The 27,176-nt window shown below is 36.6% G+C and overlaps 1 protein-coding gene across 1 annotated transcript in view; it reads right to left on the bottom strand.

The window, feature by feature from the left end:
* The window catches only part of spen (spen family transcriptional repressor split ends), a 570,588-nt gene that overhangs the window by 60,623 nt on the left and 482,789 nt on the right, over nt 1–27,176 (bottom strand). The window contains exons 15-16 of the mRNA XM_090393943.1: nt 16,274–16,732; nt 8,054–9,751 (exon numbers count right to left, since the gene is read on the bottom strand). Coding sequence (XP_090250069.1) covers nt 8,054–9,751; nt 16,274–16,732 — 2,157 coding nt within the window. The remainder of the gene's footprint in view (nt 1–8,053; nt 9,752–16,273; nt 16,733–27,176) is intronic.

The following is a 27,176-nucleotide window of genomic DNA, read 5'->3' as shown; positions in this document are numbered from 1 at the left end:
ATTTATTTTTTTAAACACCATAATTATGTGGAGAAAATACATTATGCAGAGCAATACACCATTCATATTTAAGCTGTAAGTTAGGAATTAAAATTGAAGGAGAAACAGAAAGATAACTTAATGAACAGTCTGGTCTAAGACAAAAGTGACTATCTCAACTGTTATTCATCTTCTATATGGATTGCATTATGAAGTAAAGTGGCACTAAACTTGATACCAAAACTGAAGATGTTAATCTCAGCATTTTATCTTATACAGATGTTATACTCTTAAATAAATCCACTTCAGGTTTGCAAGATTCCATAACCTAAACTGAATAATTGCTATAATAAATTTGGTATGAAAATCAACAACAACAAAAACTATGAAAATAAGCAGGAACACTTAGAAAGTAAAACATTTAAACTATTTAGGCACAATTTTTATCGAAGATGGCAAATTAAATATGGAAACAGAAAACAGAATAAGCGAACCATATTATGTGCTTATAAGGACACATATCCCATAAGGATATGTGCTTTGCATTATGGAATAGTAAGGCAAGTGATCGGAACTTATACCACCTTTACCACGAGTTGTCCTAGTCCTGAAAATATTTCAGGCACAAACTTTGTTTGCTTACACTTGGATAAAGGATTAAACCAAATATGTAATTGGTAGCAGAGAAAAGTGAAAAACTTCCATCAACTATCTCTAATCCAGAGAATTTTAATAGTAAGGTGCTGACACCTTCTGGCAACTGGTATATGGTGATATGACTTTTGCATTACTTCCACCTTAGTATCCACCTCTGGATCTAGCTCCCACTGACGAGACCTCAATAAACATCGAAACCGGTCTGGGTAGTGATCGTTTCCATGATGTTTTCCTAAAACAATGTTTACTGTCTGAAAATGGTGTTGGTTCTATGGTCGATTTTCTTGAGTTCCTAGGAGAAAAAAACCCATTGCCTGTGCCAGAGATTGCAAGCAGGTTTTTTCTCGTGGAAACTCTGGTTTTTGTTCCACAAACTCAAGAAAATTGGCTGTTGAGCCCACACTATTTTCAGGCAGTAAACATGGGTGGGAACCACATTATAAAAAAAGATGGTTTCAGTGGCAGAATATTATTAAAATTGAAGATATCAGGAAGAAATCTGACATTGTTAACATTCAGGAATGTGTGAACAGAGCTAATCTTAGATGATATGGTCACTTGGAATGGAAGAGGAAGGATTAAGAGAGCAGTTGTTGGATGAAAGGATGGATGGAGAAAGATCCCAAGAAAAACCAAGATCTGGGTGGACTAAGTCTGTTAGAAATACCTTAGAAGACAAAAAATCTGATAATGAGCTAATTTGGAGGAAAATTGTCAACAGGAGTTATTAATAATGTAAACTTTTCATGTAATACAGTAATCTATCATTTATCCCAGAACCCGCTGTTCTGATAAATGTAGTACAATTACATGGTGCTCTAGAGGAAATCATTTAACATGCACAGTTCAGTTTACTGAAGGGCTATTGCTTTGCAGGCCTGAAAAACAGTGTATTACTGTACTAACATAGTATTCTGTACACACCTTGAGGATGCATATCAAGATATAAATCGCTTTGGCCACGGGTTTTACCAATGTCGTGCCAATCACTTAAGCAGTTCAAGATTTATTTATTAATTGTGATACTTAAGTGATTGGATAAATGGATAGAATCACTGCTCTTCAACTTATAAGCCATGGATTCAAATCCTATTCCTCCTTTGATGTTTATGAATGTCTTTAATGATAAATAAATTTAATTGCATGCTGTAACCCCAAGTGTCCATAGCTCAGTTGATTCTGATATCACCCTGGGTTTGAATTCCATCTAGGATGTGAAGTAACTTAATAAAGGCTTTTCACGTGAAACGGACTTAGCCAATCTCACACAGAACATTAAGTTTCGAAGCAGCCAAGTTACTTAGCCCTCACAGGACACTGAGTCTAACACACAACAGGAAAAAAGGGAAATAGGTGCAACCCTAGCACCTTACTGGAAATCTGAGATGCCCTGAGGAAAGTGTTATGTTTAATAAACTTAGCCCATTCATGGACAGGATTAATTATCACAGAAAAAAAGGGGAATAAAAATGTGCTAAACGAGACCCATTGCTTTCATATTTTCACCTCCTATCCAGTGGCGTATTTAGGTATAGGCCGTATAGATCTGGGCCTAGAGCGGCAAATTTTGAGGGGTGGCGGAAATTTCCAGGCTCTCGTTTTTTAATTATAACATGTTCCTTATATGCCGCATCTACTCACAAGCAGAGAAATATTTTTATTTTCCTCACTGTAAGTTTAGTCTGCAAGCATATTGGCATGTAATCAGATTCTGCATAACTATACAGACCGAGACACATGCATGGAAAGCTACTGTATTGTTGTCGATAACTTGACACAAAGGCAATAGGGATTAGTGAATTTGATCCATTTCTTGCTGAGCACATTGCCAAAAGCAGGAAAAAAAAGGAAAAGGTTTTGTTTCCTATCTTTCCTTTGCCACGCATGAGGAATTTATTAAAATAACGAGCAAGGAAGTAATCAGATCTATTGTGGAAGAACTTAAATTAGCTAAGTACTATTCCATAAGTGTTGACACAACACTAAACTTCTCATGTTGATCAGCTATCCTTCATTGTATGATATGTGAAAGAACATGGAACTCCTGTGGAGTGTTTCATTCCTAATGTAAGTCACAAATCTGAAGAGTTACAAGAGGTGGTATTGACTTCACTAGACAAGCTTGGAATTGATGTAGCAAATTGCAGAGGGCAGGCATATGATAATGCTGGTAACATGTCAGGCAAGTACACAGGACTGCAAGCAGGAATTCTTGAAATAAATCCATTGGCAGAATTCAGACTGTGCACTGGACATTCTCTGTCTCAAATTGGTACTTGCGCTGTCGAATCCTGTCCATACTCTTCTGCATTTTTTGATGTCCTTCAGAAACTGTACGTAGTTTCACATCTTCAACACATTGGTGGAGTGTTCTAAGAAAGCACCTGGAAACTTCTGCAAAATTAATCAAACATCATTTGCCTACTTGTTGGTCAGCTTGTGACGATGCCTATCGGAGTCTTTGTGAAGATAGACGGAAATAATTTCCACTTTGTCCGAAATTGAAAATTACACCACCCAGAAGAAAGTTATGTGATGTGAAGCAAGTGGGATTCTATGGCAACTTTGATCACTGGAGGTTGGGATCATGACCTGCCTATGGGAAGGTCATGAGGGGTGGCACTTTCTGCAGGCCTAGGGGACAGGAAATACCAAAATACACCACCGCTCCTATCACAATTCACATTTTTCACTTCCCCCCAATCGTTTACCCCATGCCTATACTGAAAGAATTTTACTGGTGTGCTGTGGTATTATTCTTGATAATATCATGTCATTATTCAAATAATGGTTAGGGTTGAATGGTTTCATACTATAATTTATAAGCACCTCATAATAAATCGTGCAATTCCATCCCATTGTTAGTCTACAAAATCCCAATTTTTAAGTTCATCTTCATCATACTTTTAATGTACATGCAAAACAAAACTAACTTGCATTAGCACTGTTTGATGCAGTAACATCACTACATTTTGATTTCCAGTTATCACCAACATGCAACATTTCCTTCCACTGATCCATTATAATATCAATAACACAACCCACAGCTCATTAAGCACAACACTATTATACTGAAGTACAGTTTCACTGTGCATAATGTACTTTTATGCTATGCTGAGGAACAGGATACTGACTATATCAAGTGATATTACTCATTTGATTTTAAATTTAAATCTTAATACACCTGATGTTTTGGAAGCATTTATTTCAACAAAAATAAATGTGTTATACAAAATTAAGAGACATAATTCGAAAGAATGAAACTTGTCCTCTTATTGCTTTGTTTATAATTCATCTCCTAACAGACAGCACACTGGTGTGAAAAAACTTGCCATTTCCATGTGAAACTGACTAACCTACCTTCAATTGAAAAGCCCTTAACTACTAATGTACCGACCATGACGTGTACACCCATAATAACATGGATGCAAAGTGTCCACTGAAGTCAATATAACTTTTGGATATTATAGAAATAATATGAGTATTTACTGATAAAAAATGTCTCGAGTTTGAAGGAAGGAAGAAAGGAACCCTGTCCCTCTCCCCCTCCATATGAAACATACCAACTTACTTCAACTGAAAAAGTTCCTTATTGCCTACATGGGACTGGAACCAGATCTTTTTTGGATGAAGGGAAAATGTAACAACAATAAAAGCGCCATAAAAGCACTGATCTTATGGAGTATTTACTGATTAGTTTCATGCATTTGTTAAGGATACCACACTGACAGAAGTGAGAAAGCAAACGTCACATTATGTTATATACACACACACAAACACACATCGAGCCTCCGTAGCTTGGTCGGTATAGAAAAAAGCCCTTTGGTCAGAAAGACCTGGGTTCGATTCCCATCTACAATGTGAGGAATCTTTATCTGGTCTCTTTCAACTAAATGTAAGTTAGCCAGTTTCAAACAGAGATAGAGGGTTTTTGCACCCAGAAACTTGAGTTTTACATCAATCAGAACAGGCAAACCAGCCCAGTGAAAACACATGGATTTACAGTCATAAAAAAATATATATTTAATCTCTCATCAGGGGGAAGAAATGCCATATGAATATTATTATTATTATTATATACACATCAGTATGTATGGGACACTAGTAGGAGGTTCTAGACTACTAATAATGGAATATCTTGCATCCAGTGATTGCTATATCTATGGACTAGTGAAGTGGTACCTGACCAGCAACTAATTTGCAACAGATGTCATTTCCTGATTAAAAACATGCTGACTCCAAGTTCTATGCCTGAGGGATAGATGTCTCAGTGCCATACTGAGACAAATGCATAAACATGTTGGCACATATAATATCAAAATCTGCTTATGTGATGAAGAATAAAGATTCTGACATATCACATTATGTCGAACAAAGGCCATCAGATAAGCATACTTGTCTTACTTTCTGAAATACTCTCATACGCATACTAACACAGAATTACAAACTTTTATGCAGATGTACATAAATTGTCACTTACGCAGTTTATATGCAAAATACTTGGTCATATGCGTCACCATGTGTTCTATGCAACTATTCAAGAATGCTGCTGGTCAGTAATCACAAACAGTGTTGATCATAATGAATAAAATAAAGGATTTTTTAGAGTTCAATAAAGGGCTTATTGTGGGTGCCTGTCTGGCTGGAGCCAAAATCATGGCTACAGCCAGAGATATCCTAGGTATTTAATCATTGGAAAAAAAAATCCACATTTCTTGTCTAAGAGGTGTAACTGTGGTCCTAAGACAGTCTGTGAGGAATAAAACTGCCAAGGGTAATGAGTGTGGTAAGAAAAGCGAAAGCAGATTATGAAAGAACATTAGCCATGCAGGCTAAAGAGAATCCCAAACAGTGTTTTCGATATGTTGCAAGTAAAAAAAAATGTATATGGCAGAATGATTTTTGCCGATGGTAGAGAGGTAGCCGAATCAGTTGATATAGTGGAATTAGTGAGCGAGCACTTTGCAAGAGTATATCATCCAGGTGGTGACATTGCAGGAATGAATGAACCAATAGCTTATACGGGAATTGCGGTGAATAGTCTATTACAAAACCTCAATGTCAATACATCTGTGGGATTGGATGGTATACCAGCTCGTGTCGTACGTGAAGCGGCTAAAGAACTGTCAGTGCCCTTGACCATTTTGTTTAATTTGAGTCTCAGGTCTGGGTTAGTCTCGATGGGGTAGAAAGAGGGGGAAAATAGTTCCATTGCATACAGGAGGTTCCAAGACTGCTGTTGTAAATTACCGACCGATCAGCATATCAGGAATCGTTGTCAAGGTCTTGGAGAAAATAGTCAAGAGGAAAATACAGGATTGGATAGATGAAAATGGGATACTGTATGTGGGACAGCATGGTTTTGTGAAGGGTAGATCATGCCTCAGTAATTTGCTCACGTTTTATAACACAGTGACGGCTGAACTGGATAAGGGTAATGGATTTACAGTGATTCTATTGGACCTTGCTAAGGCCTTTGACAGGATACCACATGGAATTCTAATCAATAAACTGCAGCATGTGGGGATGGATATAGGGTTGGTGAGATAGGAGGGTGGTTGATGGAGAGATATCAGAGAGGGGTTTATTCAGGAGTAGATCATGCCTCAGTAATTTGCTCACGTTTTATAACACAGTGACGGCTGAACTGGATAAGGGTAATGGATTTACAGTGATTCTATTGGACCTTGCTAAGGCCTTTGACAGGATACCACATGGAATTCTAATCAATAAACTGCAGCATGTGGGGATGGATATAGGGTTGGTGAGATAGGAGGGTGGTTGATGGAGAGATATCAGAGAGGGGTTTATTCAGGAGTAGAGTTCAAAAGACAGCCTGTGACTAGTGGTGTGCCGCAGGGTTCTGTTCTTGGACCACTACTATTTAATTTGTTCATTAACGATATAGGAAAGGATCTGAGAGTAACTGTTCATTTGTTTGCTGATGATGCAAAGTTGGGTAGAGCAATAGTGAGTGCACAGGATGTCAAAATTTCGCAGGATGATTTTGACTCCCTATCCACCAACACTCCCAGGGATTTGGGAGTTGAAGTTTAGGGGGCACATTGCAAAAGTGGCTAAATCAGCTCATCATCATCACTTAGTTGCTGAAAAATACTTTAACAAGCAGAGACAAACATGTTATTGTTCCTCTGTATCGAGCCTTGATAATACCCCATCTAGACTACTGTGCCCAGATATCAGCACCAGGGTTTCTTCTTGATGGGGAGGAGGTGGAGAGGATCCAGAGGCGAGTGACCAAGATGATAGCAGGTCTATGGAATGAACCTTATGAGAACAGGTTGAAGATTTGTGGGTTGCAGAAATTCGTTGATAGGCAGAAAAGGGGTGATATGATTGAGACATTTAAATTATGAAGGGTTTCTATAAGATTAATTCAGAAGATATTTTTGAGAATAGGACTGGTGGTGGGAGGACTAGGGGCCATACATGGAAGATGGGCAAGAGTATGGTTAGCAAGGGTGTTAGAGCTAGGTTTTTTACTTGGAGAGTGGTGAATGAGTGGAATAAGCTGCCAGTCTGTTGTGGGTGCCATGACTGTGAATGAGTTCAAGGCGAGGTATGATAGATACTGTGTGAATGTTGAATAGTTGTTCTTGACATGATGTTAGGGCCTCCCTCGATGAGTCTATCGACTTCTTGGAGTTGCCCATAATAATAATAATTATCTGAAAAGGTTGTATGGACCAACAGAACTTCCTGTGTGCAGCAATTGATTGAAGCATTTAATGTTGTTACCAACACATATCTCACCTAACTATGCAGAGGGAATTGAAGAAAAGATTCAATACCAGCAGTCACATGCCTACATGGAAACCACTGATTTCCACAAAGTTGTTAATTCAGTGGCCAATATATGTACATCACAATGTAATATGCAATTACTACATTCTTTCTAGGTCACAGAACACAGAAATTTAGTGCGCAACCAATGGAGAACTTCTATATCTTTGTGAGTATAGGGAAAAGGATGTGTGTCATTCTTTTCCCCATTATCACACATTCCCTATTTTGATAAACCTGGAAAACTGTGCTGTTTATCCGTAAGTTATCAACTGTCTACATTTTCGATGTAATAACATATATGCATGGACTAAAAGATTAATGCATAAATAATTCAAGTATACATTAAATGCCTAATTATGGAGTTTTATAGCAAATGCTGCATACCAAGTGTTATATGAAATTACAGTTTTATATACATATGTGAAATTTTACAAAATATGGTTCATGCTGATTTTCATTATCCTTTTAAAATTTTACATCCTCATTTATCCTATTTAGATCCTAAAAACTCTTTTTAGCATGTATTTAATATATTTAATACATGCATGTTATGTCTGTTCTGTACAAGAACAAATCTACACTACTTTTACATAACAAAAAAATCATTCACCTGTAACAGAAAAGAATCTCCCTGAGGTGGGACCTGACTGGCATGGGGTGGTGTCTGTGGCTGTGTCCGAGGCACATTTCCAGGCTGGGACATGGCATGTGCTGGTGGTGGTGCATGAATTGGTGCTTCAGATCCCATCTGAGGAATAAGATGCATGCTTCCTCTCCGTACTGATGGTTCATTTGATGGTGGCACCATGGAGTGTGAGGGTGGGACTGAAGGATGAGGACTATGAGGCTGGATACCTGCAGGCCAAGGTAATGGAGAATGTGCAGCATTTATGCCAATAGGTCCAGGAGATGGTGCAGCTCCTTGATGTGCTAATGTCCTTGAATGAACTAGTTTTTTAGAGAGATCTGGTGTAGTTCGTGGCTCACTGGGAAGTGAATGTGACTGAGAAATGGATGTACAAAGAGATGAGGATGCTGTGTCTTTCTTCAGTGCTAATGCACCAGGAGAATGTGCTGGTTGACTAATGGAACGACCTTCAAGATAACCTGGAGCAGGTGAACCCACAGGAGGTATTCCCATTACCGGCTGTCTAGTGGAATGATTACGTGGCTCAAGTCCATGATAAGGTACAGTTGTAGGGAGATTTTGATGAGCTACAGGTGGCTTGACGTCTCTTTCTATTGTTTCAGTTTTAACTGTATGACTTAGCTGGGAACGAGAGGAAGCATCAGCTTTGTGATCATCAGTATCTACATGATGATGATGAAGAGAAGCCCTCAATTGTCCTTGGCTGTATAAATTAGCAACAACTGGTGAGTCCGTTATTCGCTCATGGGGAGATACTGAAATATGTGGACCAAGTTGCCTAATGGAAGCAGGATATGGCATAGGTGGCGGCCGCAAACTACTTATGGGAGGCGTAACAGAAGATGCAGATAACTGTTTATTATCATGAAGTAACGACCGTGATTCATGTTCTTCAGACCGTTTGATATCTGAAAGAGCAACTTTAGTTTCAACGTCTATCTCTTGTTTTACACGAATACTTTTCATCATGGACTGAGGTGATTTTTCTTCCTGAACTCTATGCTCATGAACCACTTTAGTTGATTCTATCACAGGCTTAATATCACCTTTTGAATCAGTACACTGAGGATGGGATAGCCGAGGTTCTAATGGTTGGCGAAAGCCTCCAGGTGGTGCACTAGATGGTGGCATAGGGGGGTAAGCAAATCGTGGGGCTATACTCATGGCAGCTGCTCTTGCTTGAGCCTCTTGTTGAGCACGCAGTTCAGGATGAATAGCAGCATAGTGAGGATGTGCTGCAGCGTACATCATCTGCTGATGCACATATGCATTAAGTTCGGAAGGATGAATACCCAACGATGGTGGTGGTGGAACAATTAAAGGTGGCTGATTTGGGTGTCTCAAGTGCAGTCCAGTAGAGACATGAGTGGCATGAATTTCAGGAGGTTGTATTGTATGAGTTGATGATGTTACCGGAGGTGTAGGTGTGTGAGGTGGAGTTGGATTGCCAAGTCTAGAAGCAATATCTGGATGCATTCCTGAAGCTGGAGTTGAGGGCCGCATTATTTGACTAGGTAACTGATTGTTAGAAGCTGCAACAGCAACAGCTGCAGCCACATAGTCTTTGTGCTGCTGAAGGAGATGAGGATTTTGTAAAAGTTCTGCTATCACTCCACCACTAGAAGTGGTGACTGGAGTCAAACCATGGGATGAAGAATGCTGAAAAAAGAAGTACAATATCATTTATAATCTTTAAAAATTTTTCTACTTTATTATGAGTTGAAATAAAGTTACACAAAAATACTTTAAATCAGGAGGTATAACTTAAAAAAAAACTTTTTTTTCTCCTTTATGAATCTGACAAACAAATGTTTGCATAATTTATAGTATATTAGTGCCATGTGGGTGCTTGGTTCCCCAAATATTTGGTCACATGCAAAAAAAAAAAAAAAAAAAAAAAAAAAAAAAAAAAGGGCACTTAAATATCACTTTCAAATGAAAATCTTTTGCTTACTAATAAGCCTTATTCATAAAACAATATTTTCAAGGGTAGTTTTTGAAAACACAAAATCTGTCTGTGATGAAGCCAAACTATGATTAAGCGGAGAACAATTTCTGTTATTTTTATGTGAATTTTAAACATTAGAAGTTAATAAAACAACATGTGGATATTTACAGTTTGTTTATAGAATATTTATTAAACATAATGTAGAATTACATATTCCATATTAAATTACACATTTTAAAGGATCAATAATAATAATACCTGCAATACTTAATTCTAAAAGAAAACTTTTAGTACTTAAAGGAAGCGCTTTTTTTTTTTGCAAATGAAAGTTATTCACAACAAACTGTTAGAAAATGCTGCACTAGAGTTGAAGGGAAAACTGAAATAAAGATAAAATGTATTCCTGAGGTATTTATGATGTCAATGAAAAAGTTCATGGTCTCATACATATGCATGTGCAAATACTATAACAGAATATCATACTGCAGCATTTGAGCACATCAGAGGGCTTGTCATGTTCAGATCACCATCTGGCCAATTTGAGATGCTACTAGCACTTTAGTGAAAAAAGGATGTTGATGATACAATACCACAGCATGTTGGGCTGTGTTTCCAACATGCATAAGCATATAAGCTGTAGTAATGTTCTTCACTGGAATGCTCACCTAGTCGTCATAGATAATCTCAAAAAGTAACAATGCAACTTTTTCTTTTTTTTTGATGAAATCTATTATGTTAAGAGTGTTTGGTGTGCATATACACCTTAAAAAATTAATAATTTTTTTTGTTCAAATTAGAACCTCTGTTGCCCATTCAGTACAGATAAAGCTGTTTGGCTAGAAGGACCTAGTTTCAAATCCTATCTAAGAATCAAAGAACCCTGATAAAAGTTCCTGGCTTTCTAGAAAATAACTTTCCCTTCCATAAACTTGGGTTTTCATCCTACAAAACAGACAAACCAGCCAGAAAGGCAAGAGGGCCACTAGTGGCCCCCTTGCCTTTAATACACAGCATCATACATCTCCTCAAGGAGATGTGCTTTGCATTAATGGTAAATACCAAGAATAGTGATCAGAGCTTATTCCACCTTTACCATGAGTTGCCTAAGCCTTGCACTACGTGCGAGGTCACCCAGACTTGCATTACTTGCAGGGGTGCAAACTTGACTTTGTCTGTTTGCTTACTTGGGAAATGGATTAAAACCAGGTTTAAAATAGCTTGGTATCTTTAACGTATATTATACCTAAGGTAAAAAACTTTCTACATATAGTTAGCTCCTTTCAATTTTCAATAAAATCAGTGAGGTATCACTGATGAATTTATTTTATTTTTTTTAATCTCTCTAGAGTTTCTTGACTGCTGTTATTGTATAGAATTAAGACACTGGGTAAGAAATCCAGATATTCAAACAACACAGTAAATTTTGGATAGAATTTTTATTTTACACATCGAAAGATATTTCACTTTGTTATACTATAAATTAAAGATGCCAAAAAATTATATTCTTGATTAATCCTTTATCCAAGTGTAAGCAAACAAAGGCTAATGATTCACACCAATTGCCTTATAACGCAAAGTGCATATCCTTTCAGGTGTGTGTGTGTGTGTGTGTGTGTGCACGCACAGCTATGAATTCTGGGAAGGGCCACTTCCGAAACCATTTTGACCTTTCTTAAGGTCTTATCAGTGGGAGCTGGATTCAGAAGAGATACCAAGGTTGATGTAATGCATGACTGAGCTGCTTATATACAGAGGCTAATGACCTGACATAAAGGGCTTCTGGTTCCCACTGATGAGACCTCAATAAAGGTTGAAACTGGTTGGGGTAGTGGCCCCTCCCATAATGCACAGCAGTACATACATACAAAAGTATAACAATATCTTATAATGAAGCAACTAAGGCACTACAAGACCTGTGTTTATGTCCAGAAATAGAATTTCTCTGGCCAGTCTTCTGTTTACTGGCAGTTAAAAATTTGAATTTCCAGGAGATAAAACAACTCTAACAACATATCACGAGACAAGCTAACTCACCTTCAGTTGAAAACTTGACTTAGATCTTTCCAATTCCACTACAGAAATACTATACTGCTGACAAATGACTGTTAAGTTCTGATTATTAGGTTTAATCTATAGGTAAAGCAAGTCCTACACTATAATCATGAGGTTCTAAGTTTTACGTCTCATTGGCTGATTCTTTGTAAAACATCTGAGATTTTTTTTTCCCCCAAAATGATATTCATTTTCTTTTATCATGCTCAAAACTAAATGATTGCTTCCTATTTCAAATCCCATGTACTGTCCAACCACAGATGCAAGACCCCCCCCCCCCCTCGACACTTCTGCACATGGCAGAAGGCAGCGAATCCATTCCGATAATAGGGCAAATTAAGAGTGTTTATTATTATACGTTGGAAAATTACCTTTTCTTTTATCAAAATTCTAGTTTTTTAAGTGGCAACTATTTTGCTTGTACAACAGTTGGAAAATTTTCAATATATCAAGTATGAGATTTTGCATGTTGGTGACGAATTCATACATCGTCTTATTCCTTTCTCCCCTTCAACATGAATTGACTCTTCTTGGCATTGTGCCAGCCAGAGTTCTCGCATCTGTGGTCAGACAGTACAATCATCATCATTTTCTGATATATATATATATATATATATATATATAACCTCAAGGATACTATGACAGCACTACATGATTGTTTACATCATTAATAATCTCCTATCAACAATTTTCCTCCAAATTATATTACTTGTCTGCACTCCAATATTGTCACATCTAAAATTTCCTGCTGCTAAACACTTCCGAATGAATCAATGCACCTAGACGGTGGTCTTCCTCTGGGTCTTGTTCATGTCTTAGAACACCTGTTTTGTTAACCTTTTCTTTCCCATTCTGTTTAAGTGACCATACCACCTTAGATTAGCCCTGCTCACAGATTCTTGAATGCAAACAATGTCAAGTTCCTTCCTAATGTCTTCATTTTTAATACGAGCCAGCCTGGCTGGCCAAGTGGCTAGCATATCCACTCTCCAGCCAAAGGCTGCGGGTTCAAATCCTGCCGTGGGGCATGGATGTTTTGTGATTGTCTGTGGAAATAGTATGATGGTGGTCGGCAATAGACGGCGTTGGTGAGTTGCAGTCAGTTGGTAGATTGAGTGGTGGAGAGAAAGTTGTAGAGCAGGTGTCAAATAATAATAATAATCTCATCTCATCTTCCTTTTACCCTCTTTTACCTTGCGGTGTCGAGGGTTTATTAATCATTGGACCTCAAACCATTCACAGGATAAGGTGGTCAGCCCTACGCCCCTGTGTATCCTATGTCCAGTAGTGTTGAGTTCTCAAGGCCGGTTTGCCTGCTTTGCGGAATAAAAAAACCTCAGGATAAACTGGAGGAAAAACCCTACTGTCTATGCTCAAGACCGGCTAACTTGGCTATGGCTGAGGAAGATCCTTCAGCTCCTCACGTCACCGATGGGAATCGAACCTAGGACACTCCTTCCCCAGGCATATGGTTACGAAACTCATAGCCACTAGGCTAACCGCGCAGACACTTAATAATAATAATAATGATTCTACCATTGATGCCATCTGTTCATTCCCCTAATCTTTCTCAGAACTATCTTAGATCAAGTGCTTTATTTCTAACCCAACTCTCAAATCGATAACTTAAAACTGTTAGAATAGTGTTTTGCATAGTTCTAGTTCAGTGGTTTGGCTAATTGTGGTATGGATCCCCACCATAGATTTGCTTATTCTGTTGTCTATTTACAGATTTAACTTGCTATCTTCACTAAAAACTGTGCCTAAATAGATGAAATATTTTACTTGTTCTATATTCCTGTCCATTTTCATAGTTTTAGTATTTTTTTATTGCTGATTTTCATGCCAAATTTCTTACAGCGGTTATTCAATTTAGTTAGAGAATCCTGGAGACTTACACTGGATATGTTTGGAAATACAATATCATCTGCATAAAGCAAAGAACTAAGTTTGATATCTCCAATTCTGATATGAGGTATAATGCCACTCTTTCATAATGTGATCCATATAGATCCATATTAATAAGAGTGGAGATAAAGTGCATCCTTGTCTCACACCTGATTTTGCATTAAACCATCTTCTGTGTTTCCTTCAATTCTAAATGCTCACTTACTATGTATAATGTTCCACTTATCCCATATAACTGTATAGTGTTTTGAAAACCTTTTTCCTGAGTATCTTGTCATATGCCTTTTCCAGATCTACAAAACTTAAGCACAGATCCCTGTCATATTCCCATGATTTCTCAGCTGTTTGTCTTCAAGTGAAAATCTGGTCCTGACAACCTCTATCTGGCCTGAACCCAGCTTGTTCTACTCTAAGTTTCTCTTCCACAATCTTTCTCACCTCTTTTCAAGTTATGCTTGCATAAATCTTGCCTGGAACACTTCTTCTGTAATTCTCATCCAGCCCTCTATACTCATATATTCTAAACCAGAGTGAAGATATCACATAACATATTCAATAAGGCTTTTCTTATTTGTTGTGTGCTCACCCCCCCCCTCTCTCTCTATGTGAATTTGTGCACATCTTTATGTTGATATATGGCATTAGCAATGATCAGTTCTGTCTTGAATAGAAATTTAGCATGTACTTAACATCATTATTAGTTTTTTTAATTTTCTCCAAGTTTTTCCCAAAACATTTCCATAAGTCTTGGATTCATTTACAACTCAGAATTTAAATTTCCAACAAGATCAGCTTTTCTTTATATCAGTTGCTTTCTCTAATTACTCAATAAATTCCTCCACTTCTTCCTTGGTAGACCCCCCCCCCTCTATGGCACAAATATATTTCACTCTACTCGTAACCTTCCTGTTTAGTTGAAAGCTATAATTACTCATTCCTCTTCCTGATCACTAGTGTCCAAATATGATATATTTATTATTGTGCAGATCTCACCTTTTTTTTCTTCTTTGGTCTTGGTAATGCCTATTATGTTGACATGGTACTTCTCTAGTTTTTCAGTTGAACTTCTTTTCAATTGATATATGTTGATGGTACCTATCTTCAATTCTTCTGATGATGACTTTCAGTTTGAAAGTCGGGTACTGGAACATTGTCTTTCCTAGTTTCTGAAAACGCCTACTCAGTAACACCCCCCCCCCCAGCTAGTATGATGGTCACATTTATTATAGCTTTGTTTTATTTTTAGCACCAATATAGAATACAAATTGGTTGGCTAAGTACTTTTCTTTCAAACCACAATAATAACAATGCACAAATCTTAAACCCATATAAACAAAGAATACAATCGACTCTCACTAAAGTCATGGGGACCCACAGGAATAGTTTCAGAACTATGTTCAGAACTTTTTGGTAGTGACTTTGTTATATCAGTGCTTGCTACAGTGAGTTGAATGTACTGTTCACAAAACTTAGAAAATCTTGTAACATGCACATTACAACTGTATGCACTTTACTAGGAAATATAAAAGAAAATTCAGGACTTGCATCAATAAGTTTAATTATAGTCTTTAAATTGCATTTCTCTGGCTATTAATAACTGAATAAATAAATCCTTTCATCAACATATTCTTAAAAATCTTCACTTATTATATAGCATTAATGGTCAAGATATTCAATTAAATATAATATAATATTTAATGCCAGGCTTTTCCCTAGTATGATCCTAAAGTCAGTGGTGTTTAGCACTGATACTATTATATCACATATAGAACAATAGCAAATTAATTAGCTTTTATTATAATCTCAATTCTTTGTAATTTTTAAGGGATTTTCATTACAATTACATGTTATATTTTATAGCAAAAATAGACTTTTATTGCAGTTGTGGATATCTATTTGTGTGTGTGCATTTTGAATAAAAACAAAATTATTATTATTTGTTTTATTTTTTTGTTGAATGATACTAAAATAACGTTTAGCACAGTAATACGTTTAAACATTTTAGAATATGCATAGCTAAATTATAACTATTATTAACATTTGCAGGATTGAATCTTTGTGTAACTTTTATGACTAAATTTAGCTCACTCATTTGTGAAATCGTATATGTATTTTATATATATATATATATATATATATATATATATCATCCATCCCACTATTCTAACTTAATTTTCAGGTCGGTTGTTAAAGAGTAGTCTTTCTTTGGAATGCATCTTTCACACTAAGCAGATTAATACCATGTTACTGAAAAACACAAAAAGTTAACATACCACAGCAGCTTCATAAGCAGGAACAGGAAATCCAACCTGATGTAAAAATGAACTCTGTTTTGGCTGATGAGAATGAAGTTTAGATACTGGTGTTGTAATTGACTGGGTCATCCTAGGTTCAATTTTGACTATGGTGACAGGTGAAGCAGCATTAGAACTGACTGTGTCTGTAGGTAAGGATGTAACTTGACTGCTAGTAGTAGTTTCAGGTCGAGATGATGATGATGATGAGGTTGTTTTTGAAGCAGTAGTCCTTGTTATGGTCCATGTTGTACCATGTGTTGTCACTGTAACAACAGTAACAGAATCTTGTCTGCCATGAGCAGGTGGAGGTTGCACATGAGTTGAAGTAGAGGAAAGTGGTACAGAAGATGAAACCGTTCTACTTAATGTCTCTATAGCTGCATCAGTATCAGCTACAGTCTGTGTAAGAGTGGTGGTTGTTTGAGTAATAGTATTCTGTTATAAGAGGAAGAAAAAATATATAATAAAAAATGGAACAGCAAATATATTCAATATAAAACTTTTGTTTTTTATATACTAGAAAACATAATCTGGGATATCATTTATTTAAATGACAGAAAAATTAATACATAGATGAATGACTAATACTCATTCTTTTAAAGCATATAAAAAAAATACAGAAATTCAGTAAAAATCATAAATTTAGTTTAATCCTTTATCCAAGTGTGAGCAAACAAAGCTTATTACAGAGCAAACTTATTATAGTCTAACTTTGTTTGCTCACACTTGGATAAAGAATTAAAGTAAATTTATTATAGTCTAACCAAGTGAAAAATAAACTTTCAACATCAGTAAAAATCATTAACAGTTTTTTTGTTTTTTTTAAAAAAAACATTCATTACCAAAAGGAGCATAGGAGGCTTCTGGTCACATTTGTCACCTTTTAAATAATGCAATACAAATGAAAATAATGCCAAAGCTGGCTCTTACACCAATGTAAAAACAACTGATCATCAGAGAAACTGAGAGACTTGAAAATTACATGTATCATCTTTTGATATCAAGAATCGTATATGTGGTACTATGTAAATGAAGTGTTGTGGCATACAGACAAGCCAACATAGAAATAAATATCTGAAATCATCCAAGCAAATTCTTAAAACAGCATGTGAGAATGTAAGAACAAAGAACCAGACTTGAAAAACTTGTGAGATGACAGAACAAATTAAGAGATAATAACAGTGACATTTTATGAATCTCTGAAATTAGCTTTTGGTAAGATGAAGATCCAAATTGGGTAATACCCGATACTTGGGTGAAGAAACTCAGAACAAAGAAAGGGTTTATCCATCTTTATAAATGAGAGTCATTTTTAACTGATAGAAATGTAACCAAAAAATTCTTTGTTAAGTATATAAAAATGCCAGGAATACAAGTGCAAGTGCATATGCATAAAAAAAAAAAAAAATGACACAATCTCTGAAGAGATCAATCCATCATTATAAATCAATGAATATATATATAAATCGTTATAAATGAGAGTCATCTTTAACTGATAGAAATGTAACCATTTGCTAATTATATAAAAATGCTAGTAATACAAGTTCATATGCATAAAACAACAAATGACACAATCTCTGAAGAGAAAGATTGTTTTATGAACAGACTTAAGACATAACACCCAAATATGATTCATATTGATGAGAGATTTAACTACAAAAGATCAGAAATAAAACATCAAAGGAAGAGAAAGGAATGAGAAATGATGCCCATGTGGGAGGCAGGGAGCAAGATGATAACAGCAAAAAATTTATATTTATTAGAAGAGCTTAATCACTGGCAGGAGTAATTAGGCAACAAGGGTGTCACCAGATAGCATAATTAAAAATGAAATCAATAATATCATTAATGGAAAATTCAGGAGTTTTATAATGAATGTGGAATTGGAAAGGGGAGCAGATGCAATATTTGTTCCCCTTTCAGACTCTACACCCATCCATATTATATAGTAACTGTTAAAATGAGATCTAAAATAATCATGCTTTTTTATAAACATGAATACGAAAAAGAAAGGATTGCTAAAATATTGAGGAATGGATTTAATGAACTTCTCGCTGAAGAAAAGGTAACAAGAAACAGGACAAACCTACAGGAACATAAAATACAGCAGCAAAAAACTGAAAACTGCAGATTTTAAAAAAGTTTATAACAAATGACATATTGACAATAAAACACAATCAAATAATGAACTCAGAATTTAGAAATCTGCAATAAACTTGGAATTTGATATGGCGGAGAAGGGAATCTAAACAACAACATGCCAAATCAAAAATGTTAAGGAGTGTTTATCCAGAACAATATTAAAAATAAAAATAAATAAATAAAAATAAAAACTGCAGGACAAAAGAAGATTAATGGAGGATATGGTCAAATCATATAAATAATATCCTGGAAAGAATGTGAAGATGTTAAAAGCAGAATTTTGAAAGTTTCCATAAAAAAGACAAATATGGTAAACTACTAACAAAAAGAAATGAGGCATAGAGTGAGATGGAAACAATATTCTGTAGCTACTTTAATTGTGAAGAATGGAAAAAATAAAAAATCTTAAACATTTCAACAGAAGAATAAATTTGAAATAAAATAAATGAAATAAAAAAGAACCATAAAGAAGTGAAAAACACAAAGATGTGAAAATGATAGCATAACAACTGAAGTTTTTAAAAGCAAATGTGGAGAATACAGCCAGTGAATTAGCTCCAGTATTCAATAAAGTATTGCAAAGAGAATAATTATTAGAACAATAGAGACTTATTAAAGTATTAGGAAAAAAACAGGCATGGCTAAGAAGTGCAGCAAGAAGAAGAAGAAAAATAACATTTATGCTGAAAAACAACAGACAGAAGTAGAGAATAGCAGTCCATTCTCTACTTGAATTTCATAGCTTTCTTCAACCTCTTTAATGCAACAGAAAGAGGAATTTGTTGCAGACAGAATATACAAAATAATGAGAGAGTTAATACACAAATAAGAGATAGGCAAATGACTACTTATGAACCTTTAAGATGTGAAGACCTTATTTCTGAAAGCCATATGAGCTAATCAACTTTGATCATTCAATGAACACATAACCCTGGGCTTAAAAACATTTTAGATGCCTAAAGTTCATCAATATATTAATATGTTTAACAATATATCTTATGAAAAAAATAAATTCAGCTTACAAACACATTATGTTCGTAAGTTGATGTTCACCTGCACAGACAAGAACTGCACACGTGAGAGAGGGAGATCCCCCCCCCCTTCTCTTTGGATAATGTAAAGTAAAGAGCACTTCGGCTATTATACACTTTTTTTTTCATTTCAAAATACACAATCTGAAGGCATGGCTACATTAAAGAATTGCAAGTGTCCAGCATAGCAAAAATGCAAAGAAATTCATTTAAGTATGTAATGTATTTACTCGAATATAACTCGCACGTTTTTCTTCAATATTAAAGTTAAAAAATCATGGTGCGAGATATGTACAGGAATTTTCAGAAACCAAAGTTTTACAGGAAAAAAATGAATTAACATTTATAATTAAATCCTCAGTAAAATTCGATTTAGCTTGGAATTTTACAAGCACTTTACATCGACTTTTACAGAGGTCACATCTCAAAAAGTTTGTATTGTAAGAATAACTTTTGTATAAAGAACGCATATAATCCTATGGAAAATTTAACCTGCCCAAAATGTAGTAAACAAAGAATGGTTAAAGTTAGTAACAAAAGAAAATGCTATGTCACTAGAAACTGTATGTTATTGTTCTAACTAAATGCTTTGGAAACCTTTGTTTACAAGCTCTGTGTATGCCCACCTTCAAGGTCATTCTTAAAAGGATCGGCGCAGATCAGACGAAGTTCCGCTGTCTGGTAAATTGCCGGAAAACTTGCACCACCATCTGGATGAGATTGCATGTGCTCCGTACGCTGAAACCTCATGCAGATCTATTGAAGTCTAAGGAAGCCTAAGGCCTGAGATGGAAGACAAAGTCTATTAACGCTATGCCGATCCTTGAATGAGTGCGATAGCGGATCCCATGCGAGTTTGTTCCTTTTTATATGTCCTGTATTTCTTTTATGTAATCTAATAAAATAATTTAGATGGACTGATAAGATACTAGGAAATAGCAGTGTATATGAGAAAGTTTTGACTTTCTAATGAGTAGAATACTCTTGTGTAATAACTTGATATAGCACGTTAACTTCTTTATGAATAGATTAGAGTTTTAATCCATAAGCAGAAAAGTAAATGAATATTTATGCTGTAAAGTTGGTTTAGAATTGCAAAGGGAAGATTTTTTTTACGCTCAAGTTTTCGGATAGGTAGAGAGAGTAACCTCCCTATCGTTTAATTGATGTACTTTTGTATTTGTGTAAATAAATGTGTTTTACTTATATGTCAACAGAATGCTGCCTGATCTTTTGATTTACAATGCACTGTTCCTAAATAAACCTAGACCTGAGAGTGGGAAACAGATAAGGTATTAAAAGCATAATTTAAGTGCTTGAAAACCACTGCTGTTTATGATAATTTTATTGAAGGAATTTATGCTAGAAAGTGAGAGAGATCTACTGGCCGTATTACTGAGTCTTATGCCAAGATAAGAATACTGGTGGCGCAGTCGAAACATAAATAAATTTTCCAGTACTCGTAGGCATACGACAAGTAGTACAAAAGGTGGATAAACTTTGTATGAAATAGTATTCTCTAAGGTAGAATAAGGAACAAGATAAGATAGAGAATAAAAATAAGATATTACAAAGATTAAAGCAGAATAAAGCATAAGGATTAAAGATAGTAAATAACAATAGAGCACAATCAAGAGTTTACAACAGTGCAGCACCCGACGACATAATAAAGTAGAAATAATACAAAGAGGCAAATATATAGATGAAAGTTTATAATACAAATATAGAGCCTCTATTATACCTCTACAGCTCAGTCGGTATAGACCAAAATATGAGGAACCTTTATCTGGTCTCTTTCAACTAAAGGTGAGTTAGCTGGTCTCATACAGATGTAGAGGGTTTTTTTCACCTGGAAACTTTGGTGTTTCGTCCCTCAGAACAGGCAAATTGGTCACATAAACATATACGAATTTACAGTCAGAAAATACGTATACTTAATCCTTCATTAAGTGAGCTCAACCCATCCTAATGGATGGGGAAGAAAGAAGAAAACCCCATATGAATAACTTTTAATGATGAATAAATAAATCACTCACATTATTTATAAAATGAATGCATTTTAATTATCAACATTATTTACACGATTGGCCGCTCACCTTCATCACTCGATATATTTGAATCTTTAGTGACAATGCTTCAGTAATTAAATTAAAACAGTTGCATTATTGCTTGTCCTTTTATTATTTCAGAATAATAAGATCACCATGATTTATAAAAAACTGAAAATGCGTATGATTTACCAAGAATCTTCTATTCACTATTGTTACTTCTAGTCTCAAGAGTAGTTTCCTAGTGTGCATTTTCAATCTACCCAAATAGTGTCATCTTCGTTCCCATCCAGGGCATTAGAGATGATGTTTTTTAAAAAACTCTTTGCAATTATTTCCCAAGCTCTCAAAATCCAGTTACACAACAGTTCTAATGATGGTCTCTTAATCTTTCCTGCCAGAGTCAGGTTGTAGCTGCTGGCTGCCATTACTCTGTGTAGAATTTTCGTACATAGTCCCTTGAATAGTTTGTTGACTGATACATCCAAGAACTGTAGACAAGGTGTAAGACCACAAGGAATAATGGTCATATTAGTCTTCACATCTGGCAGTTTTTTTTTTTACTATTTCTGCCATAACAACATTAACTATCTATCCCTAAAAAACACACGTACTAACCACAGTAATGACTATTTGATTCGTAAAAAAAAAATTAAATAAAAAAAATAATAATAATAATTAACTATCTATTTCTTAAAGTTTTAAAATTTTTTCTGTGTGCGAAGTATATGAAAAACTTTTTAATGTCCTTTTTTGTAAAGTAAAATCAATGGTGCGAAATATATGGAAAGGTGAGTTATATTCGAGTAAATATATGAGATTTCAGTCATCAAATTATTATTATTATTATTATTATTATTCAGGCCTCCATGGAGTCAAAAGACTCATCGTGGGAGGTCCTTCTTAAGAGCATAAAGTCTGTCAAGACTCATCGAGGGGAGGTTCCCCCCTAAGAAACACAAAGTCTATCATACCACTCCTTAAACTCATTGACCGTTCTCGCCTTCACCACTCTATCAGGCAATGCATTCCACGGCTCAACCACCCTGCATGCAAAGAAACCACTCCTCACCTTCTTACTCACAGTTTCCTTTCGTAACTTCCAGGGATGGCCTCTTGTCATCACTCAACCGCTGTTCAACCAAGTGAAAGAACTCCCCCAGTGCCAAGTGAAAGAACTCCCCCTGTAACCACCTCTCAACAGTTTAAAAGTCTCAATCATATCACCTCTCCTTCTTCTATCCACCAAACTCTGCAGTCCACATTCCCTCAGCCGATTCTCATAACTATCCTTGTACAGTCCTGAGACCATCTTTGTCATCCGTCTTTGTATCTTTTTCACAGTTAATTTATCCCCTTCAAATCCTGGGGACCAAATCTGAGAACAATAATCCAAGTGTGGTCTGATCAGAGACTTATACAACGGAATGATAACCCTCTTATCTCTGCAGGTCAGTGTCCTTCTCATAATTGCAGCAATCCTCTATGTTACCTTCACCACCTTTGCAATATGTCCCCTAAACTTCAGGTTTCTATCAATCATCAACCCCAGATCTCTTGTCTCCCCAACTTCCTCCAGTATAACTCCTCCCATAGAGTATGCAGCATCCCATCAATGTTTCCCAAACCTCAAGACCTTACATTTTGCTGCATTAAACTGACACCCCCCATTCATTTGCCCATCTATCTAGCTTATTCAAATCCTCTTGCAGGGTTACCATATTTGCACTATTACTAATACCCCTTCCCAGCTTTGCATCATCTGCAAACAACTGAATATCCCCTTGCAATCCACTGGCAATGTCAATGATATAAAGGTTAAACAATATAGGTCCTAGTACTGAGCTCTGTGAGACCCCACTCGTAACCTTCTGTCTCCTTGAAACTGCTCCACCATACACAACTCTCTGATACCTATCAGACGGCCAATCCTGAATCCAGTTGACCAATCTGACATCCAGACCCATGTGTTGCAACTTAAATATCAGCTTATCATGTGGCACCCTGTCAAATGCCTTTGCTAAGTCTAAGAAAATTGCAGTATATGCCTTTCTCTCATCTAATGTTCTTGTAACTTTATTATAAAAGGCTAGCATATTGTTAAAACAAGAGCGCCCTTTCACAAATCCATGTCGACTCTCAGAGATAACATTACCCTCATCTGCCCAGTGCTGTATACGGTCCCTCACTACTTTCTCCAAGATCTTAACAACTACTGATGACACACAGACTGGTCTATAATCAGACAATTCCAGTCTGTTCCCACCCTTATGCAATGGCACTATCTTACCTTCCTTCCATTCTCTGGGCACCTTTGCCGAAGCTAGACTTTCATTGAAAAGCCAGGTTAAAGGCACTGTCAGTTCCCTAGCACATTCTCTCAAAACTCGTGGTGAAATACCATCCAGTCCCAAAGCTTTATTGACATCCAGAGTTCTCAGTATCTGAAACACGCTCTCCTCCTGTACCTCTAAACCTTGAACCTGCCCTATCCCTCTAGCATTAAAACTGACTCCTCCAGGATGAAATACTCCAATAAAGTGGTCATTGAACAATTCCACTATGTCCTCTGCATCAGTCACTCTATTCCCATTTTTATCCCACAACATCATTCCACAGTCATTTCTCCTCCTACTGGCCACATAGCTAAAAAATTTCCTAGGATTTTCTTTGGATCTTAGGGCCAATCTCCTCTCATATTCCAGTTTCGCTTTCCTTACCACACTAGTCACTCTTCTGGCCTGTGTCTTATATTCTTCACGCATCCTCTCTTCACCTGTCTCCTTATATCTCTTCCATAGCCTCTTTTTCACATGCAATTCCTGTTTAATATTGTTTGTCATCCACTTTACTCCAAATTGTGTCCTCTTCTTCACTCGTGGTATACAACTTGCCATTGCTGCTAACAAATATTCTTTCACAATTTCCCACGCACTAACGATATCCCGGCCTTCCAATTCCTCCCTCCATGAAACTTCCCGAAGTTGATGTCTAAGACTATTATAATCACCTGCATTATAATTCCACATAAGTTCCCGTCTCTTTGATACTCCTGCATGTCTATTCATTTTCCAAGTCAAAACCATATGGTCAGTCTCTCAACTGGTGAGAGAGATTTCATCTCAGTTATTATCAACTCTTCTGATGCTATAACCAAATCTAAAACTCTTGAACCTCTTGTTCCCTCTGCTACATGTTGCCTAAGACATTTGTCCCTCAAGAATTCTAGAAATTCCATTCCACTATTGTTACATGCATCATCCTCTCTCCAATTTATACTACTGTAGTTAAAATCTCCCATAACAATCATTCTTCTTGCACTTGCCCAACTTAGCTGTCTACACATCTCCTGGTCCCCATCCTCCGTGCTCCTGGGTCTGTAGCAACACCCCACTAAATATCCTGTCTTGTCCACCTCTACCTCACACCATATGCTCTCAAAATCATTTGTCGCACTTCCTTCCAAAGCCTCCACTCTTAGAGGACATAGATCATCACTTATCATAAGCAGTACCCCACCACCACGCTTTCCCTTCCTATCCTGACGAAAAATGCTATACCCAGCAACTTCTATTCCTGTTATTATAGCCCCTTCTGTCAACCACGTCTCAGTGATCCCAATAATTTTTGGCCAGGCTGATGCTATCTGCGCCACCAATTCCTCTCCCTTATTCTGGATACTCCTGGCATTAGTATAAAGCATATAAATGCCACTGTTTCTATACCCAGCATTATCCCTTCTAGACTTCACTGGGCTCAGTGTTACCTGACATCGTCTCCCTTCTCCCAAGTATCCATTCCCACAAGAGGCTACCCCCTGCTATCATCCTCCCTGGGACACACTGACTCGTTCAGAACAACAATCTCTCCAGATGCCTACGTCCTTCCTCATTCAAATGTAAACGGTCTCTCACATACAATTCCTCTCTTTCCTCAAATGCACTCCAAGCATCCACATATACCAGTCCTCTCTTGTCACACATTCTTGCTATTATGCCATTCAATATCACCGCTCTTCTGCTCAGCTGATCATTATCATACCTAGGCAACACACACACTATTTTTCCTCTCTCTGTCTTCTTCTGTACAGTCTCAAGCAAAAACCTCATATCTCTCGCTGCCCGACTTATATTACCACTCAAGTCATTCATTCCTACCATCACAATCATCTCATCCGCCCTTTCACCTCTCTTACTTGCCATAGCCACCCTTTCTATTGTTCCTCCTGGCAAACACTCCTCACGCATCCTATCTTGAACACCACGGATCATTGAGTCGCCATACATTATACCTCTTACCATTCCCTCTCCTCTACTGCTATTCTCTCTTCTAGCATTTCCATACCTCTCTCTCCTGTTTCCATTCTCTCCTCTTCTAGCACTCCCATACATCTCTCTCATTCCCTCTCTCCTACTGTTTCCATTTTCTCCACTTCTAGCACTTCCATATCCCTCTCTCATTCTGTCTCTCCTACTGTTTCCATCCTCTCATCTTCTAGCATTCCCATACCTCTCTCTCATTCCATCTCTCCTCTTCTAGCACTTCCATATCTCTCTCTCTCATTCCGTCTCTCCTACTGTTTCCATCCTCTCGTCTGCTAGCATTCCCATACCTCTCTCTCATTCCCTCACTTCTACTGTTTCCATTCCCTCCTCTTCTGGCACCCCCCCCATACCTCTCACTCATACTCCCTAAATTCTTTCTCTCTCCTACTCTGATTCTCCTTGCATTTATCTCTTCCATTCTCCAAATCTTATCTTTTCTTTCATACTTCTGCTCTCATTCACAAGACATTTCACCTCCTCTTTCAACTCATCTATCTCCCTCTGCAGGTCAGTCACTCTTAATCTAAAGTGACTCTCCCAAACAAAACCATCTCCTAAACTTTCACAGTCACTCACACCTTCCACACTATCAACTATTATTTTCTCATTCATATATATCTTTTTTTCATTCTCTCCTATCACACTACTTGTCTTCCTACATTCATTCCCCGTTCCTGGAGCAACAAAGTCGGATATCGATATTTCTAATGCACTTATTTCCTCCAACTGCCTGCATTTTGCGCATATACGCTCTCCGCTCTCTTTCACAAGCCACATATCTAATTCCCGAGACGCATACATGCCGCAAGTACTGCATGCCACAAAGTCCCTTATGATATTGCTAATAATTGAGTTCTTAAATGGCGGAGGACTTGGCGATACACCACTTGCGACTGCTGCTGAATCCGTCATCATTCCTTACTGCCGAGTAGCATAATCGTAAATTATTCAATTAATAAATTCTGTTAAATAAATAGAAAAAAAAAGTACAAACAATTACAAGCAAAACAAAACATTTAAGTACACTAAATAAAATGAAATATAACTAAATAGAGTAATGAAAACTTAGCTTCGTTTTGTCTTCCACCGTTATGCATTCGATTCTGAAGGTAACCAAAATATATTATATCGCGACAGCAACTAACTTCCAAAAAACAATCACTGAAGTACACTCGTATTCAGAGAAACAATTTAGCACTCAAAAACATAGAAAAACGGGAAAAAAAACTGACTATTCACCAATTAAAAATCACTTTCTTCTACACAGCTCAAATTCACCGCCACATGCTAATTAACATACTAATTTCTAGAAAACTTGCTTTTGTTCATATAA

This window comes from Typopeltis vanoorti, chromosome 6 (assembly GCF_054136105.1).
Source record: "Typopeltis vanoorti isolate ZY-2024b chromosome 6, IOZ_Tvanoo_1.0, whole genome shotgun sequence".
NCBI classification, from domain to species: Eukaryota; Metazoa; Arthropoda; class Arachnida; order Uropygi; family Thelyphonidae; genus Typopeltis; species Typopeltis vanoorti.
This window is presented reverse-complemented; position numbering and strand designations above follow the sequence as displayed.